The 17,737-nt window shown below is 45.9% G+C and overlaps 1 protein-coding gene across 1 annotated transcript in view; it reads left to right on the top strand.

The window, feature by feature from the left end:
- Positions 1-17,737, top strand: part of SLC27A1 (solute carrier family 27 member 1) — a 125,988-nt gene that overhangs the window by 92,766 nt on the left and 15,485 nt on the right. The window contains exons 4-11 of the mRNA XM_069231743.1: positions 932-1,001; positions 1,112-1,203; positions 1,611-1,720; positions 2,382-2,591; positions 2,974-3,100; positions 4,304-4,441; positions 13,687-13,851; positions 15,945-16,091. Of these exons, the coding sequence (XP_069087844.1) occupies positions 932-1,001; positions 1,112-1,203; positions 1,611-1,720; positions 2,382-2,591; positions 2,974-3,100; positions 4,304-4,441; positions 13,687-13,851; positions 15,945-16,091 (1,059 nt within the window). The remainder of the gene's footprint in view (positions 1-931; positions 1,002-1,111; positions 1,204-1,610; positions 1,721-2,381; positions 2,592-2,973; positions 3,101-4,303; positions 4,442-13,686; positions 13,852-15,944; positions 16,092-17,737) is intronic.

Here is a 17,737-nt window from a genome sequence, read left to right as displayed (position 1 = left end):
TCAGGACTGTAGTGGCTAGGGGCAGTGACTCCCCTCCTCCCTGGCAGTCGACACTGGTTACTTGGCAAGAATGTTTCCAGGATTCCCAAACGTGGGCATTCTGTTTGGTTGGCAGGTCTTTGGCATAACCATTTTAAAATATATACTTGACTTTTAAGGGTGCCTTTCTCTTTAACCTAGTGCATATTTGAGTACCAAATGTGGGTACATCATTTGTGTGCCTCCATTGCACCCTTGCCCCCTCCGTTTGCTTCCCCCCTACCTGCTCGTCCAGCAGCTCCCGCACCTCTTATGGTCATTTATGTGTGTATACATATATATATATATTTTTTTTTTTTTTTTTTTTTTATCGAGGGCTTGGCAGCTGCCATTTGCTGTCAGGCGCTGCTTAGTTCGCTACAGGATTAAACCGGACAGCGTTGAGCTCCACCTTATGGTGGATGAATCGAATATTTTTAAGACTCCCAGGTTAAGCCAGCTTTGAGGTACATGTAGAAACTGGATAAATCTGGGGCAGAATGTATCGAGGATGGTGTTACGGGACAGCATTGGGATCCATCGGAAGGGGAATGGGATGATCATTATTGCACATATCGGGGTATGGAATCCACCTGTATCAGATCCACCAGATCAGGTCAATTACATGTGCCGGGAACGGGTCTTAAATGGAATGGGTTGAACTGGTGTCGGATCTAGCAGGAAATCGGATAAGCCAGTAGTGGATTCTACAGGGCAGTGGGTGGGGCCAGCATCATATTTACCAAGGAATGGGAGGAGCCAGTATTTGTTAGAGTGCTGAAGAGTTAACGTAATACGCTTCTGTAGATGCCCTGAACGTTTGCTGCTCATTTCCGTATCTAATTCTCATATTCCGTGTTTTAGGAAGGATGGGAAGAAGCCAGGAGTTTCACTGCTTCTCTGTATTTTTTAGGGCGCCTGTTCTTCATCTATACATCTGGGACCACCGGGATGCCAAAGGCAGCTATCGTAGTCCACAGCAGGTGGGTTCTTGGTTAACAGTCCATGGTTTATAGGTTTGTGTTTTTCTTAATCTGGTCATCGCGACGATGTGTTGGTGTAACCTTTCCCTGCACCACATCCTCTCCCACAGGTATTACCGCATCGCTGCCTTTGGCTATTACAGTTACCGCCTGCAACCTTCAGACATCATGTACAACTGTCTGCCCCTCTACCACAGTGCAGGTGAGCTCTGGGGGGGTTCAGGTACCCCTCTGCATCTGGGACAGTAGGGGTGCTCACATAGTGCACTCAGCAGCATCATGGTGGTTGCTTTCTTTGTAGAAGGGGGCAGTGCTTGTGCCATGGGCCCTGCCACCATTTTGTTATCTTCTCACGTGGGAGTAAACCAGGAGGGCAGAAGAGTCTTTCAATGATAGAAGCACTTCAGGTGACATGGGCCACTTACAAACCGTTCCAGGTAATACTCATGGGGCTTAGACCTCTTACATGCTGAAGGGTGTTTCCAGATTAAGGGCAGAAGTGCACACATCCCGGTAGGGGAGACCACAGTTCTCAGACATTTCACTTAGCATTGCTGTTATTTTATTTTCTCCTAATTTTCTGCTGTTTGCACCTCATCCATCCTCCAGGCAACACCATGGGCATGGGGCAGTGCCTGCTCTATGGGATCACCGTGGTCATCAGGAAAAAGTTTTCTGCCAGTCGATTTTGGGACGATTGCGTGAAGTACAACTGCACGGTAAGTACCCCTGCTTTCAGTACCAGGGTGCATTAGATGGTCGCTTTGCCTTATCAGAAGTGTGAAGATTCGCATAACTGCCCCTTGCACACACCCCAGGTCCTTGGACTAGAAATGCCCACTCCACTAAAAAGTGTGTGCCCAGCTGGCTTGTGTGTCTGCGCCCACATTCGGCTTGCCCCTCTGCCCGTGTAAGAGCACAGCAGTTGTGCTGTGCTGTGTCATCAGACATGGCTACATTGCCCTTACCAGGGCACCATAGCTTCCCAGTGTGCACGTGCATTGTCCTAAGTGGGTGTGCCCGAACACAGGCCTTGTCTTCAATGGCTCATACTGCTGCACTAGTCCACACAAATGCCAACCCAGCTTAGATAGGAGTGCCAGAACTGCAAGGAAACCGGTGTCCAAAGCAATATAGTCCTCTCAGCCCACGAGTAGAAGCGGCAACAGTACTACTCCCACAGCACCAGACGTGCCCGCTCTTCCTTTTTGACGGACCAAGCACTGCGTCTCCTGCTAGCGTGAAGGCCCCGGCTCCCACACTTGGCACAGCGCTTGCATTCAGCCTCCACAGAGGGGGCCCGCCGTTAGCAGCTGCATTGCTGTTAGCTGAGATCATGGCGTTTGTCCTAACTGTGCCTGTCACTTACGACTCCTCCAGGTCATTCAGTACATCGGAGAGATATGTCGGTACCTGCTGAACCAGCCCGTGCGGGAGGCAGAGACGAAGCATCGTGTCCGCCTGGCCATCGGCAACGGGCTGAGACCCTCCATCTGGGAACAGTTCACCCAACGCTTCCGGATCAAGCAGATTGGCGAGTTCTACGGGGCCACTGAGTGCAACTGCAGCGTCGCCAACCTGGATGGAAAGGTGCCAGAGAGCTGTCTGCAGGGAGAATGTGTGGGGGTGGTGCACGGGGGTTTGGGGGATTGAGTAGCCGTGGGGGAGGGGGCTCTTCAGAGGGTAAAACCTAAAGCGAATTCATGGGAAGTTCTGCTTCACCCCGGGGACGACATGGGCTGTTTCAGCAGTGATGGCGGTGTTGTGCAGCCATTGAGGCCTACTGGAGTCTGGTTGTTACAGGGGCTGGTGCTATGAGGCATATCGCAGCGAGGGGGCAGTGCCACGGTGAGGGGCGGGCAGGGTTCTTCCTGTAGGAAGTTGGCTCACTAAGTCTGCAGCGCTGTTCTAGTTTGTGTGGCTTCGTATTTAATGGGTGTGCTCTCTGCTCTTGGAACCCCTGTCCCTCCAGGTGGGAGCCTGCGGGTTTAATAGCCGGATTTTGCCAAACATATATCCGATTCGCCTGGTGAAGGTGAACGAGGACACAATGGACCTGATTCGGGACTCCAACGGAATCTGTGTTTCCTGCCAGCCCGGTAAGATCCAGGACATTCGCACATCGCAGTAATGTATCCGAAAGGGGGTTCACTCCAGTGGGCTTATCAGCGCACAGGTAAAAGGAGACCGCCTTAGCCAACACATACAGACCCTATATTGCCCCTTCCAAGTGTTGTGGGGATGTCCCAATGATCCTAGCTGTGCTCAATTACCGTCCATGAGCGATCCTAAAAGCTAGCCCGGAGCACCTGCCTGGCATTCTTGGCAGCCAACTTGGGGTTTTGACAACTCAAAGCTTTAAATTTGCCCTCCTTAGCCTTGTAATGTACTCTGAGATGCACGCCTATGATTCTCAGGCGACACATGGGGTGCACATACTTCGGGACTTTTGTCTCCTGTTTTAGGGGATGCAGTGATGCTTTAAATCTCACCGATTTGCAGAGGCTGCTCCAAGGTGATGGGGTGATTTTTATTTGTGAGGTGTAGTTTGCGGGAGCTGCAGTACTGTTTTTTGAGGGTGAAACATTGACAACTGTTACAAAGTGATGCCTTGCTCGAGGCTGTGGACTTTAGGATTTGTCCTGAGTGGATCTGAGGAGAGATTTTGAAAGCAGTATGAGCTGCTTTGGAAGAAGTCACTAGAAGCTGTAATGATTTGTTGCCCCTATACTGGCTGGCTTCCACTGTCAGCAATAGGAGCTCCTTTATAAAAGTCAGTCTTCGGTAGCTAAAACCACTGGTTTCCACAGGCAGCCATTCACAGTGCTTTAGCTGGAAAATTAAAGTGCAGGTACTCTGTGCCAGACTACCTGCTTGTTTCTGAGAAGTGCCGGTACTCTCCAATTAAAAGTATTACGTTTTTCTTGAGATATGCCGGTACTCTCCCTCTCAAAATAAAGAAGTGCCGGTACTCAGTACCGGAGAGTACCGGCCCATTTAAAGCGCCGGTCATTCAGAAATCTTTAAATAAGTGTTCATGGATTTGTAAATGCTGTATTTTGCATTCCATGGTAAGAATAATGGCTGTTTTTTGGCCATGCTTTTTCATCAACAACAACTCGATTTTGGGAACTACTCCTGGGCTTTGGGAGTGGGTATGGCTGGGTTGAAGAGTAGCTCTTGTCTAGTTTAGTGCATGATTAAATGATGGAAGCCAGGAGATGTGATGTACCTTATTGCTGAGGATGCAAAGTTGTTTTGCATTTCCAGCATCTCTGACGCAGTCTGTTGACCTTCTCTAGGGGAAGCAGGCCTTCTGGTTGGGAGGATCAATCAACAGGATCCGCTGCGACGCTTTGATGGCTACACGAACCAGGCAGCCACCAACAAGAAGATAGCGTTCAATGTTTTTGAAAAAGGAGACAGTGCCTATTTATCAGGTAACCTTTTCAATGAGTTGTCCAGTTCAGGGCATTCGTCTTCACACCCCAGCAACTCTACATATGTGATGTCACTGTTATGCCTCCTTATCTGTTTGTTAAAATACTAAACTGAATACCCATGTTTACTATAATTTCTGTTTTAATATCTGTGAATCTGATGGACAATGTGGTGCTAGTTGGCTTTGTCTCGTGATTTCACAGACGAGTCTATTTTTAGATGACCTCTTTTTTTAATGTGTCCCCAGGCAGAATTAAGCCACTGTGTCAACTATTGTGTTACAGGGTCAGTATTCTGCAGTGTCTTCCTGTCTTATGCGTTTCATAGATGGTGTAGCGTGTGATCTATGCATCCATGCGTCTGTTAAGAACTCTTCCAGTATTGTCTTCTGTTCTATGGATGCCGCAGTGTAGTGTGACTGGCAATCTTTCGGAGTATCCAATAGACAGTCTCTTAAGTCAAAATAATTCCGCTTTCTATGAACCATCTCCTGCTGTTGTCTTTACTTTCTTCCATAGAATGTTTCTTCTGGACTCTCTTCTGCTTTTGCTTCTTGTGTCGTGCAGAGTTTTGTGACGGTGAATCTCCACCTCTCCCACGGGCCGTGCCTTTGGTGTCGTACCCTCATGCCTGACAAAGCTATTTTCATGTCATCTAGACCTCTTGTGCTTTAGTCACATCACTCCCCTCATGACTGTGCCCTTTGTCATGAGGCTGGGCTTGTGCATTTAAAAAAAAAAAAAAATCAAGCGAACACCTCTGTCTACTGGGAGAACGTCTTTTAAATGCCATGTGGACCATGCACCACTGTTAGTCTTGTTCTAATTGGTCCTACGGGCTTTCATCTACTTAGATCGTGGTCGTGTGTCCAAGAGACAGCCTCAATCGCCTTCTCTTTAATCAAATGTCCCAGGGTGAGTCACTCATGGTCTCGGCATAATGTGACACCTTGATAGTTTCAGCTTGCCTAAATACAAAGTCTCTGAGACTGTGTTACTGTGTCCTCCGTGTCATGTATTGAATTTAGTAAATGCTTTTTTACCGGGGGTTCTCATGGTGCTGAAAGCAATAACGCCGAACACAGAACAGGGACTAAAAGAATAACAATTCCAGAAGGGATATCATTTGAGTTTCTTCTTGAAGTGAAGGTGGAAAGTGATGGGCTTTGGGTCCGATGGCTGCCCATTCCACAACCTGGAGGCAAGTACTGAAGAGGCATCCACCTCCTCTCCACCCCTCCCCGCCAAATAGTTTTATTAACTTGGAGAAAGGTACATAAAGAACATAGTGCTGAGGTATGTACTTAGTATTTAGACAGAATATCTGAAAGAGAAATACTGTGACCAAAGTATTGTGTGAAGAATATCAAGGACACAAATATTCTGAAGGTAAATTTCTATAGGTAAGAAAAGCTTTACTATGTAGAACTCCACATAAATGTACTTTGACGATATAGATATCTTCAAGTCATGTAGATATGGAGTTAAAACTAGTACATTTATACTTACCTGTTTGTAAATACCTCCTTGATGTTTTGGTCCTCGATATTTTCTGCACAATATTATGTGCACACATTATTTCAGTCTCTGATATTCTGTCAGTGGTCCATTCACTTAGCTGGGCCTTAACGGTAGGTAATGGTTTGTAAAGACATGTATGTAGAAGACATTTGACTTTCAAAATGACCTTGTGTGTTTTTTTTTTTATTTTTTTTTTTAACCACGCACCAATGAAGCTTCTGTTATAAAGGCTTGTCTGTAGCAAAGTCCTGTGCTAAGGAGACAGTCCTAGTAGCTTGAATTGGAACCATCTGTAGTCGATTAATTTGGTCTTCAGCTATATCTATGTGAAGGTAATTTCTGTAATGCAGGCTATCACCAACAATGGCAGCTCGAGCAGTCTTCTTGAAGTCTTCGGAAAGCAAAGGAAGAAAAAGTCATAATTTACCCAGAAAAAACGGACAAGAAGAGACAACAGAAAACACATGAATCTTACTTGCTACAATAGAGAGGCCTGAGGGCCTTTCTTTTGTGAAGATCGTATTCAAAACTTACACAGACAGTAGTCTCCTGCATCTGTCAACCGCAGTCTTCAGATGCGGGCTCCCCGGAGGCTCGGGTACCCACTCCTACTTGTGAATTGACTGCCGCTTAGAAACAGCTATGTAGTGATAATGCTTTGAAGAGTGTAAACTGCTAGCGTACGACTGATGATCTTAAGATGAAATGGGCTTTCACTGGGCTTTTCTAGGGAGATTGTCTCAATGGAAGAGATTAAGATCCTGTTGAGCGTAGTTGTGCCTACAACTGTATGTGGTACTCGAATAGCGAGGTATAGCTGCCTCCTGGACCACCTTCTCCCATGTACGCTCTATTTTAATTTAGTTTCTCTTTTAGTGGTTTAGATGTATCTTTGTTTCAGGTGATCCTTCACCACAATGCAGCTCAGTGAATCACTGGATCCTCGCCCATTTTGGTGCTATCCTAACTGTCTTGTAGCCCCACCACCCGTCCTGATGAAGACCCACATATTCATGGCATTGTCGAGTCTAATATTCGACTGATATTCAATCTGAAGGACACTTCTAGCTGCAGATTCCTCACCATGTGAATATTCGCCAGGTGTCAACCTGAATCTGGAAATTATAAGTGGTGCTCCTGTGCACCATTTTGTGGCATCGTGCAGCTCCGTACCAATGTTGTTGCATTCCGGAAGCGACGAACGGAGCCACATGTAAGTGTCGCACATGAGCGCTGATGTTAGCTGCTCTCATTTTGGACTGCTCTTTTGCCTGGAAATGACTCCATTTGGTGACCAGACCAGCCTTCTCCGACCGTATTTACGACTGTATTTGCCTTGCAGTCAGAATTTGTTCTTATACATACATGTTGAGCACCTGTATTATTAGTTCACACATTGATCCCTGTTTGGAGTACTGAGGCATCACCTCATCTTACCACTCTACGTCTTGTGAACAAATTATTCCATGCACATCATGTAATAAACATATTCTCTAACGCAAATTACCACCGTCTATTTTTGTATTGTCAATTTAAACTATATCTTGCAGAGTGATGTTAATTCCATTGTCATATACCAATGAAATGGACCTTTTGCACCACAGTGAGCTTTATAAATACACAATTGTAATTAAATAATACATATAGGAACCATGTACTGTTAGATACCACATATAAGCAGGTCTGTATAATATAGGGGGACTGTAGAAGCTGCTATGTGTTAATAGCACCTACCTAGTACTAAGAGTGCCTTCGGCCAAACCAAATGTTTAGGCTATCCGTTTAAAATAAATGTACAGACATTTAATCTAAAGCATAATGATATATGGAGTTTAAGGTTGTCCTGAAAGTCTGTCATTGATTGGTCTAGAGAGAGAAACTTTGGAGATGACAGTTCTAAGGTAATATCCTGTAAAGTGATTTTAGTCTGAAAACCACAGGGTGAGTTGCTTGAATGTCGTCGGTAAGACTTTGATAGTGACAACAGTAGGGATTGCTAATGGCCAATCATAGAAGAAAACCTGCAAGTGTTGATTTATTGACTTTAAAACAGCTAATATGAACCAGCAGCCACTGCCCTTTGAGCATTACAGAAAAGATGCAGAAGGGACAATGGGAGTGGTTTTCAACGCTCTGTGCTGAACTTGGAGCGTAAAATGCACTGGGACCTTGGTTCAGCTGAACTCTACTCCTATTTAGTTACAAACTCTAACCAAATACATTTCATCATTGTGTTTGTACTAAACGTAGCAGAGCTGTAGAAAGCCCCACGTTTTGGTTTATCAATAATGTCTATAGTTTACAAACGAGTTCTTTTAAGACAGTCAGTCGAAAGGGTGTAGGGATGGGCGAGATTAACCTGAAATGCTAGGTATACCTGGGAATAAAGTACCCTACAGTCCACAGTTCATGTAACTAGTCCTTCAGTGTGGGCAACTCACATGACAACTTATAAAAGGAGCTTATGTAAGGAGCTGAAGAATATATCTGGTATTGTGTGGCTGGGACTGTGTTAGCTTGTGAGGGTTGAGAAAGGGCTCTTGGTATTTAGGATGTTGTGCTTTTCCACTAAAAGGACTATAACAGTCCCTTTATGTTTTGTTGAGGCCATAAAACAAAGTACGCGGCTACCTATTTAACAGTAGATTACAGCTTACTCTGTAAACAACACTGGAACTATCATTCCTAAGCGCAGTCCTCCTGCTCAACTGGTGCTCCTTGACGGTGTGCTTTCTCTAATCTCGCTGTCCAAGGAATGGATGGGACACAGATGGCCTATGATGCCCATTCATTTACTTTCAATAACTCTTGCCAAGAGACCGTTAGTGGACGCCTTGCCCCACAAGCCCTCTTGCAGGGAAAATTTACCTCCATAAAATACGCGGAACAGGTTGGGTTTAGTGTTGTCCCTCCAGCTTATCTGCCTCGGTGCACACATGGTGTGCACTTTAACAAAGCGCCTGTATAAAAATACCCTCTTTTTGGCATGGTTACCCCCCACTTTTCGCTTCTGTCAGTATGTTCTGACTGTGATCCTGCTAACCAGGACCCCAGTGATTGTGCTCGCTCCCTCTAAATTTGGTTGCTTTGAACTTTGCACACAACACAATTTACATACTGGAGTCCCCATACAAGTCCCTAGTATATGGTACTTGGGTACCCAGGGCATTGGAGCACTAGGGGCTATGGGCTCCAGCATGTATTGTGCCACCCATGGGAGCCCATGCAAAATGTGTCTGCAGGCCTGCCATTGCAGCTTGCGTAAAAAGGTGCATGCACCCTTTCACTAAAGGTCACAGCACCAGGTCACTGTAAGTCACCCCTAAGGTAGGCCCTCTTAGCCCAGAAGGCGGGTGCAGGTACCTATGTGTGAGGGCACCCCTGCATGAGCAGAGGTGCCCCAACACACTCCAGCTCCATTACACTGGACTTTGTAAGTGCCTGGAAGCCATTTTACCTGTGTACTGAACACAGGTCACCTGTGTCCAGCTACATAATGGTAACTCCAAACCTGGGCATGTTTGGTATCAAACTTGTTGGAATCATACCCCAATACTGTTGCCATCATTGGTGTTATGATTCCATGCACTTTGTCGGCTCCTTAGAGGACCCCTAGCATTGCTCCTACTACTCTTCTGGGGTTTTCCAGGTAGCCTGCGCTGCTGCCACCCTTCAGACAGGCAGAGGAAGGCAGAACAAAGGATTTCCTGTGGGAGAGGAAGGTAACACCTTCTCCCTTGCAAATAGGTGTTACAAAGGCTTGGGAGGGGTAGCTTCCCCAAGCCACCGGTATGCCTTGGAGGGCACATTTGACACCCTCCTTGCATAAACTGGTTTGCACCAGTCCAGGAAATTCCCCGCCCTACCCCCCAGTCCATGCCCTGGCATGAAACTGGACAAAGGAAGGGGCATGACCACTCCCCTGTCCATCACCACCCTAGGGGTGTCACCCAGAACTCCTCCACATGGCCACTTGATTCTGCCATCTTGAATCCAAGGTGGGCAGAGACCCCTGGGAGCATCCGAGTGGCCAGGTCAGGTAGGTGACTTCACAGCCCCCTCCTGGTAGGCGGTCACCCTGCAAGGTGACCAATCCGCCTTCCTGGGCTATTTAGGGTCTCCCTCTTGGGTGTGTCATTAGATTCTACGTGCAAGATTCCAACAGGACACCTCTGCATCGTTTACTTAATCTTCTGGCCACTGGGAATGCAACTGGACCCAACATTTTCTCAGCTATGCATCCTCTGAGGGCGGCAAGTCTTCAGCCTGCACAAGAAGTAAGAAGGAATCTCCCTTGGAGTGAAGGAATCACTCCCCTGCATCTGCAGGCACCAACTGCAAGGATGACTGGATGCGTAGATCTTCTCTCCTCCGGAGCTGCTTGGATCCTGTATCACAGGTGGTTGTCTGGAGTGGTGCGCTTGATCCTCTCTACTACATGTCCCACTTTGGAGAAGGTAAGCCCTTGCCTCTCCTTGCAGGACAGTGCCCTGTGCACCACGACTCTTGCAGCTACCAAGGCTTGTTTGTTCCTCCTCCAAGGGATCTTCAGGCTTTGTGTAGCTCCGGCCTCCAGCACTCCCTCCTGCAGAGCACACAGTCTCCTGCCTGCTGCTCCAGCCAAGTCCGACTCCTCTTCAGGCATGCTGAGTGGACCTCACTGCAACTCCTGTGCCTTCTGCCAGTAGGTTGCCTGTGGGGGCTGCCTCCCCTTCTTGTGACTCTCCCAGATGCTGAGGATCTCCCCGGACTCCCTTTCTTGGGTTGAATCCCCTGGACATTACTGGTCCTCTTCAGCCTTGCAAACTTCCTTCTCTGTCTCTAACATTTGCCAAGGCTTGTTGGTGGTTTTCCTGCACCACTAACTGACAGCATCTCGACCACTGACATGGAACATCACTTGCATCGTCTCTTGTGCTGCACTACTGACCATCTTCGTCCACCGTCGACCTGGTCCTGCATCGACAGAAGGGTGGGTAGTATCTCCTACCACAACCGGACACTCCATCACGAACTGGAATTGGTCCCCTTCCTTTGCAGGTCCTCTTCTGTCAGGATCCACCTTTGGGTTCTTCCAGTCTTGGTTGGGTCTTGCATAATCCTTTTCCAAAGTCCTCCTTTTGGTTTTGGGGAAAACCAGGCACTTACCTTGGCTCTCATGGTTGCAGGGGGGTCACTTTGGTAATCACCTCTTGGGCTTCCTAGTTCCTTCAGCTCCCTTCTACTGATTCCACTTCCTTGGGTGGGCCACTGCCTTTCATGTTCCATTTTTTAGTATATGTTTGGGCCCTCACTATTTGCTATTGCTCTTAGCAATACTTATTGCTTTCTATGCTATTTACTGATTGCTAATGTGTATATAATAGTGTGTTTACTTACCTCCAGTTGGGAGACTTCCTATTCAGTATTCTAGTATTGGTGTTACCCTAATAAAGTACCTTTATTTTTGTAACACTATGTGGTTCTTCCATGTGTGTAAGTGCTGTGTGACTATAGTGGTATTGCAAGAGCTATGTCGGTCTCCTAGATAAGCCTTGGCTGATCATCCACAGCTACCTCTAGAGAGCCTGGCTTCCTAGACACAGAACACCACCTCACGAATAGGGGATACTTGCACCTGGTATAAAGTGATAACACCACAGGTGCTCACCACACACCAGGCCAGCCTCCTACTGCACCCTTCAGCCGCAGGGTGCATGTGCGGTACAGTAAAAGTGTGTAGGGAGCAGTGCATTTGCAACCAGACACAGTTAATTCACTTTACATGTGCTGAAGAGCACATACTCATGCATGTGTAGAAGAGTACCATACTCGCACACTAGGTAAACCAGCATATCATAGCTCAGACTCCACTCACTGATGTCGCCACACTGAGCAGGGGAGTGGCAGTGGCTCAAAAGAGGAAGCCAAGTATCACTCAGAATGTGATCTCTGCGGCAGGTGAGGCAGAGAGCATTCCACAACGCCTCAAAAGTTTTATTGTTTTCTGCAAAACTCACCACCCACCAGGCCACTCCACACCCAGATACATCATTTTGTTTAGACGAGGAGGGCGGCACAATGTGCTATTGCTGTTTCTTCAGCAGAGACCAGCACTGCAGGTGCTCGGGCTTCTGGCACTGCAGCAAGAGCATTCTTGGGGAGATTGACAGTAGCAGGACTGGTTTCTTCTGGGCCAGTGGGCAATAAGAATGCACCGCCACTGCAGTTATATGGGAATGTGGAAAATGGGTTGTGGGTGTTCCCAGGGCAATCAACAGTTACTGGGATCCAAAGGTGACTAATGGAGTTTTTACCTCTGGTACCTAGGGCCAATTTACTATTGGACCCAAACTAGGCATTAAGTACTTATCTTTAGCACTTCACCATCACAAGGTAGTGAAGTACTAGTCCAAGGCTTACTCAGGGAGGTAGTGTGGGATAGAAACTCAGAACCCCTCAAAGCATACTATAACACAAAAAAGCAATATCTTACAAGTGAGGAAGAGGGGGTAGAACAAAGAGAATCAAGAAGAGAATGTATTCAGTTACAAATGTCAGATTCCATGATAGCATTCTGCCTGTTATTGAGAACTTTGTTACCAAGGAACAAGTAAATGCAGCAATTTGCCAGCATCACACAGTGCGGCTAAGTGAGAGCCAAGATTAAAAAGCAGAGGCCCAATGTATGACCCCTTTTGCGCCTGCAATATGGCCATGTATGATGTGCCATCCCTATTTTGTGGGTAGGTACTTATGGCCATATGTACGAACACATTTTCCCATAGACACAGAATGGGCAAAACTGCTTGCTACATCTGGCCCTTAGTTATTGACTCGCAAGATAGGGAACTTGCAATTAGGAAGGGACGGGCCCGGTGGTATCCCTTTTTAATTGCGAGTCGCTTTGGTATGTACGATTGTTTTGTGACTGTGAATGCGGTTGCAAAACAATTGCAGTTAACACCAATTTCAAATTGGTGTCAACGCATTGGCAAACGGAAGAGGTCCACAAGGGAGCTCTTCCTGTTTGTGAGTGTATGTGAAAATATTTTTTCAGAGTAGACAGTGGTCCCTACTCTGGAAAAAATGAAAAGAAAACTTCATTTTTTTTTAAGTGCATCCCGTTTTCCTTTAAGGAAAACAGGCTCCATTTAAAAAAAAAAAAAAAAATGCATTTTTGAAAAGCAGTCACCGACATGGGGGTCTGCTGACCCCTGCAGGCCACCATCCCTGTGAATGCGGCCATTCCCAAATGGGTCGCAAATTGCGACCTGCCTCTTGAATTTTAATGAGGCAGGTCTCTTGCTACCTATTTGAGAATCACAAACAGTGTTGTTCACAGTTATAGATTTTGTTTTGCAACACACAATTTGTGACTTGCAAACTGATAGCAAACTGCAAGTCGCAAAACAAAAGGTCGTACATCAGGCCCAAGGTTACTTATATCCAAAGTTTAAAAACTAAGCAGCTATCCGTACGAAGAAGAATTATCGTATCCAAAAGGACTAAAGTGATAAATGAAAAGAACATAGGAGAGGTGGAAGGCAAATGAGAGAGCAGGACAATGAGAGAAAGCAGAAAAGTAGAGTGGATTCAGAGAGGATGAGGCCCGAGAGGACAGAAAGATTAGTTAGCATAGAAAGATATTATGTACAGTGTGCGTAATATGCTCTCACAATTCAGTTGTTTCTAGTGTGTTCTCACTATTCAGTTGCTTGTGGTGTATTTCCTTACTCTCTCAGGTGACGTGCTGGTAATGGACGAGCTCGGCTACATGTATTTCAAAGATCGAAGCGGCGATACTTTCCGGTGGAGAGGCGAGAACGTGTCCACCACAGAAGTGGAAGGGACACTCAGCCATATTCTCAACCAGGCGGATGTTGCTGTGTATGGAGTGGAGGTGCCAGGTAACTGACACGAATGTCTGGGAGGACTCTGGGGGGGGGCCTGAGCTAGACCCTGAACAGTAGAGAAGCACAGAATTCACCAACATCTCAGGTGCAGTCGTGAGGTCTGTAGGTGCTTCTTTTACATAAAAAGAAGGGTCTGTGTTCTGTATTCATGTGCGAGGAATGTTTCTAGTAAAAAGCAAGCAGCGAAGACATGGAGCACTGTAGGCTACTGGAAGTATGTGCAATTTCAAATCGGGAGCGAAAAGTGAAGATCTCTGAGGAGAGTGAGTAAGAAACCCCAGAGAGAGTGAGAAGAAATCTGTGACACAGAAAGGAAGAATCCAAACTGAGTGAAAAGGTGGAATCGGCTAACACGTTTTCATGTTTTTGCTTTTGACCATTGTTCATGAAACCCTATCTTTCACATCTGCTTCTTTATAATGAGAAAAGCAGTCCTAGTCTCCATTAAACCTGTACTGATTGCTTTCCCAGAAAGGTGCATCAGCTTCCTATTCAGTGCATAAGACCCTACTTTTCAGTATTTGCATTTTTCTATTGGAAAGATTGTATAAAGTCTGTGACACGAGTACCTGCACTTCTGGTGATAGCCCTAGGATTTTCAAATGAGAAGCCGTTGTTTACAGCACTCCTTCAAGTTTACCTATTTGTAATGGTGAGCTGGCGAAAAACTTTTGCATATCTTTCCCTGCCCACTGCCGGATGTTTCCACTTTGCTCTTTGAGTCTCTTGATTTTATTCTGTCTGCTTTCTGGATATACATGCTCCTAAGGTCCCCCTTCCTAGTCACAAGGGCTGCCTCTGGGTAACCCGATTTGCTTGTTTTAATTTGGTTTTCATTAAAACCATCGAGGTCCCTTTTGTCTTCCAAAGTTCAGGCATCTTGTGTATTCCCTTGCTAGGTAAATGTGTTTTTCTTAAAACAGTCTCTTCTCGCTCGATTTTTTTTCTTTGACATTCTTGAAAAGCTGGCAGAAAGCCACATCCAACAATCTGTATTCATCCTTCACCCGCATTTGGTAAATAAAGACTTTCCTCTCCAATCTCTAAAGACAGCTAATGCCTATCTGGTGGAATCCATCAAGGCAATTATCCTGGGATAATTGGAAGTGATTTCAGGATTTAGAGCAAGTAGAGAAAAAATCTGCTTTGCTGTATAGATCAGGATTTTCCCACGAAAGGAAACGAAGATTATCCAAAGCCCGCATGAAGATGATTCCATCAGCTGGTTTGAGCAGGAAGAATCCTGAGTCCTGCTGTTTGCAGAGTCTGAGCCGTGCTTTTGCACATAGATGCATGTTGTCGACATGTGCCCACGCATACCCAGTCTATGAATCACATGAATTCAGCCGACAGTCTAAAATCAGAGGAGTACCTGATGAGGACACTCGACTGTGACCTGGAAATTAAACTGGATTGGCACAGCAGTGCTAAAACAGTAAGTGATATTGAAAAGGAAGCAGCCGGTCATGGGAAACTAACCAGTGCGGAGCGTGAAAAGGGGTGGCTGTGGGGCATGCAGATAATTCCTGAGAAGTAGCACGGAGCGCATGGGGATGATGTGGACCCCCTTATATCCTTGGGTTGTTTGCAAGCCAGGACGCTTCCGGATGAGCTTCTCACGCTGGATTCACCACAACCTCCTCTCTGTTTATTTCATGTTGGCAGCCATTTTGGAACATTGATTGCTGTGAACTGAAGCCAATCAGAAACTGCTTGCAGGGTGAGTGTGCCCAAATTTCAAATGCTTGTAGTGGAAGAAATAACCCAGTGAGGCAGGCAGGTTTTAAGGCGAAAATATTTAAGTAACGCCAAACATTTATCAGAATACAAACCGGCGTGGGAGCTCCACAGCAAGGGTTGCATTTAAGACAGGTGCCTGGTATGAGAAGCGAGAGCATGTGTTACGTGTTGCAGGATGTTAGCCCACTCTACTGCATTTCCTCATCTTGCTTAGTTCCACTGCCTGGTTCATGAGTTTGTGCCTTCCAGTAGAAGCTGCCTTTTCTCTGACCTCCATTTTCTCGTCCTTGTGTGTGGTGAGGAACACTGTCTAAATCCAAATTCCTGTTCCAATCTATTTCTTTTAGGAGTAGAAGGGAAGGCCGGCATGGCAGCGATTGCAGATCCAGAAGCGAAGCTCAACACAAACGCATTGTACCAGCAGCTGCAGAAAGTGCTGCCTCCCTATGCTCGGCCCATTTTCTTGCGCCTTCTGCCCGAAGTTGATAAAACAGGTACTTAACGTTTGGGTCTGAAATTCTGTGTATTCTTCTGGACACGTACGAGAGTCGCTGTACTTCTGAGACAGCTAAAGGTTTGTCTCTGTAAGAAGGGACCTGCATTAGTAATGCGCATGGAAGAGGTGACATTTTATTTTGTAAGTTCAGGTGTTTGTTTTAGTAAAAATTCAGCAGCTGCCCTGGGATGCTCAAGAAAGACTCCGTGACCTCCATTTTGTGCATGCATGTGATGAAGTTCAACCTGCAAGGGCATTATATAGAAAAAGAACAGATGTTGGACGGAACGCTGAACAATGTCAAACATTCACCCGAGTCTAAGATCTGTGCCTAAATCCATTGGGAAGGGTATGTCCAGACGTGGGTCCAATGCACGCTGTGCCACCGGATTCAGGCTATCCAGGCTGATGAGGGGTGATACCCCGAAACCGGTTCCAGGATGTTTTTCTGATCCTGGGAGGACCTGGTCTGGCAGTTCGGCTGGACTGTTCCATTGTGCAGCAGAGTCTAGGCTGATTTGCATATAGCTAGGTTGGGTCCAAACTGGAATGGCATGGCAAGCAAAAAAACGATGCAGTTAGGCCAGATCTGTGACTGGGGGTGAATGTTTGACACTGTTCAGCATAACATCCATCAACTGTTCTTAGGGCATTAAAGTCCACATTACTGCTTTTTTTCCACAAAGTCAATCTTCCTATGTGTATTCAACAAACATCTTTTGTTCAACTGGGGTATATATTTACAAATCAGCATTCAAATATGAACAACTGACAATAGATATTTCAATTCCTAGCCTTCATACACCACCCCACTCATGATGAAGCCTGATACTCTGCCATCACTTGCAAGAAAGGTCATAAAACACTCTACCCCAAATTCCCCATCATTGCCCGATAACCCTGTTCAGCTTGGAGTACTTTCTTGTATTTTGCAGTGATGGCTAGAGAGAATTTGGTTCATACAGTATAGGATACAAACCAATTACAATATAAAAGCCAAAATCACACTGAAAAAAATAACTTCAATTTGCAGTTTCTTACAATCAAAATTCTTTTTATCATTAATCTGTCCTTTTAGTTTAATAAAGTATGACACTGTCCGAGATTTCCCTTGAAAAGTGAAGGCTTAGAAGTTTTGAACGTCTTAAAACAAAAACATGTGTACTGAATAACCCACCTCTGGGCTAGGCTAACTTTCATAGAATGCTGTTCTGCTCTGGGTGAGAGTGCGGTAGAAGGGACACCATCGAAGGTGTGGCGTAGCCATATCCGGCAAAAACCTACATGACAAAATGAATGAAATGTATAAAGCGTAAGGTTATCCAAAAAAAGAGGTGTCCTGGCACTAAATTGCTAAATATAATGTCTTTAAAATGATCGCCGATTACAGATCTGTCTGTCCTAGTTGTAGCAAACTGTGTGAAATAAATAACACCTCAGACATGCCTTTGCTTTCATAGGCTTTCATTCCTGGTGACCTCTTCCTTCCAGTGTCACACCTGGCATCATTTGGTTGCCATAGTTGTTAGCAGCAGTTCCTGTAAGCCATGAAGCAAGACAACTGTCTGGTCAATCTTACTGATCCAAAGCTGAGGGACTACAGTATAGTTTCAGGAGGTGAACCAAAGATGCCACCCTTAACTT

The sequence above is a fragment of the Pleurodeles waltl genome, chromosome 4_2 (assembly GCF_031143425.1).
Source record: "Pleurodeles waltl isolate 20211129_DDA chromosome 4_2, aPleWal1.hap1.20221129, whole genome shotgun sequence".
NCBI lineage: Eukaryota > Metazoa > Chordata > Amphibia > Caudata > Salamandridae > Pleurodeles > Pleurodeles waltl.
The sequence above is the reverse complement of the archived record's forward strand: the minus strand, read 5'-3'. Positions and strand labels throughout refer to the sequence as shown.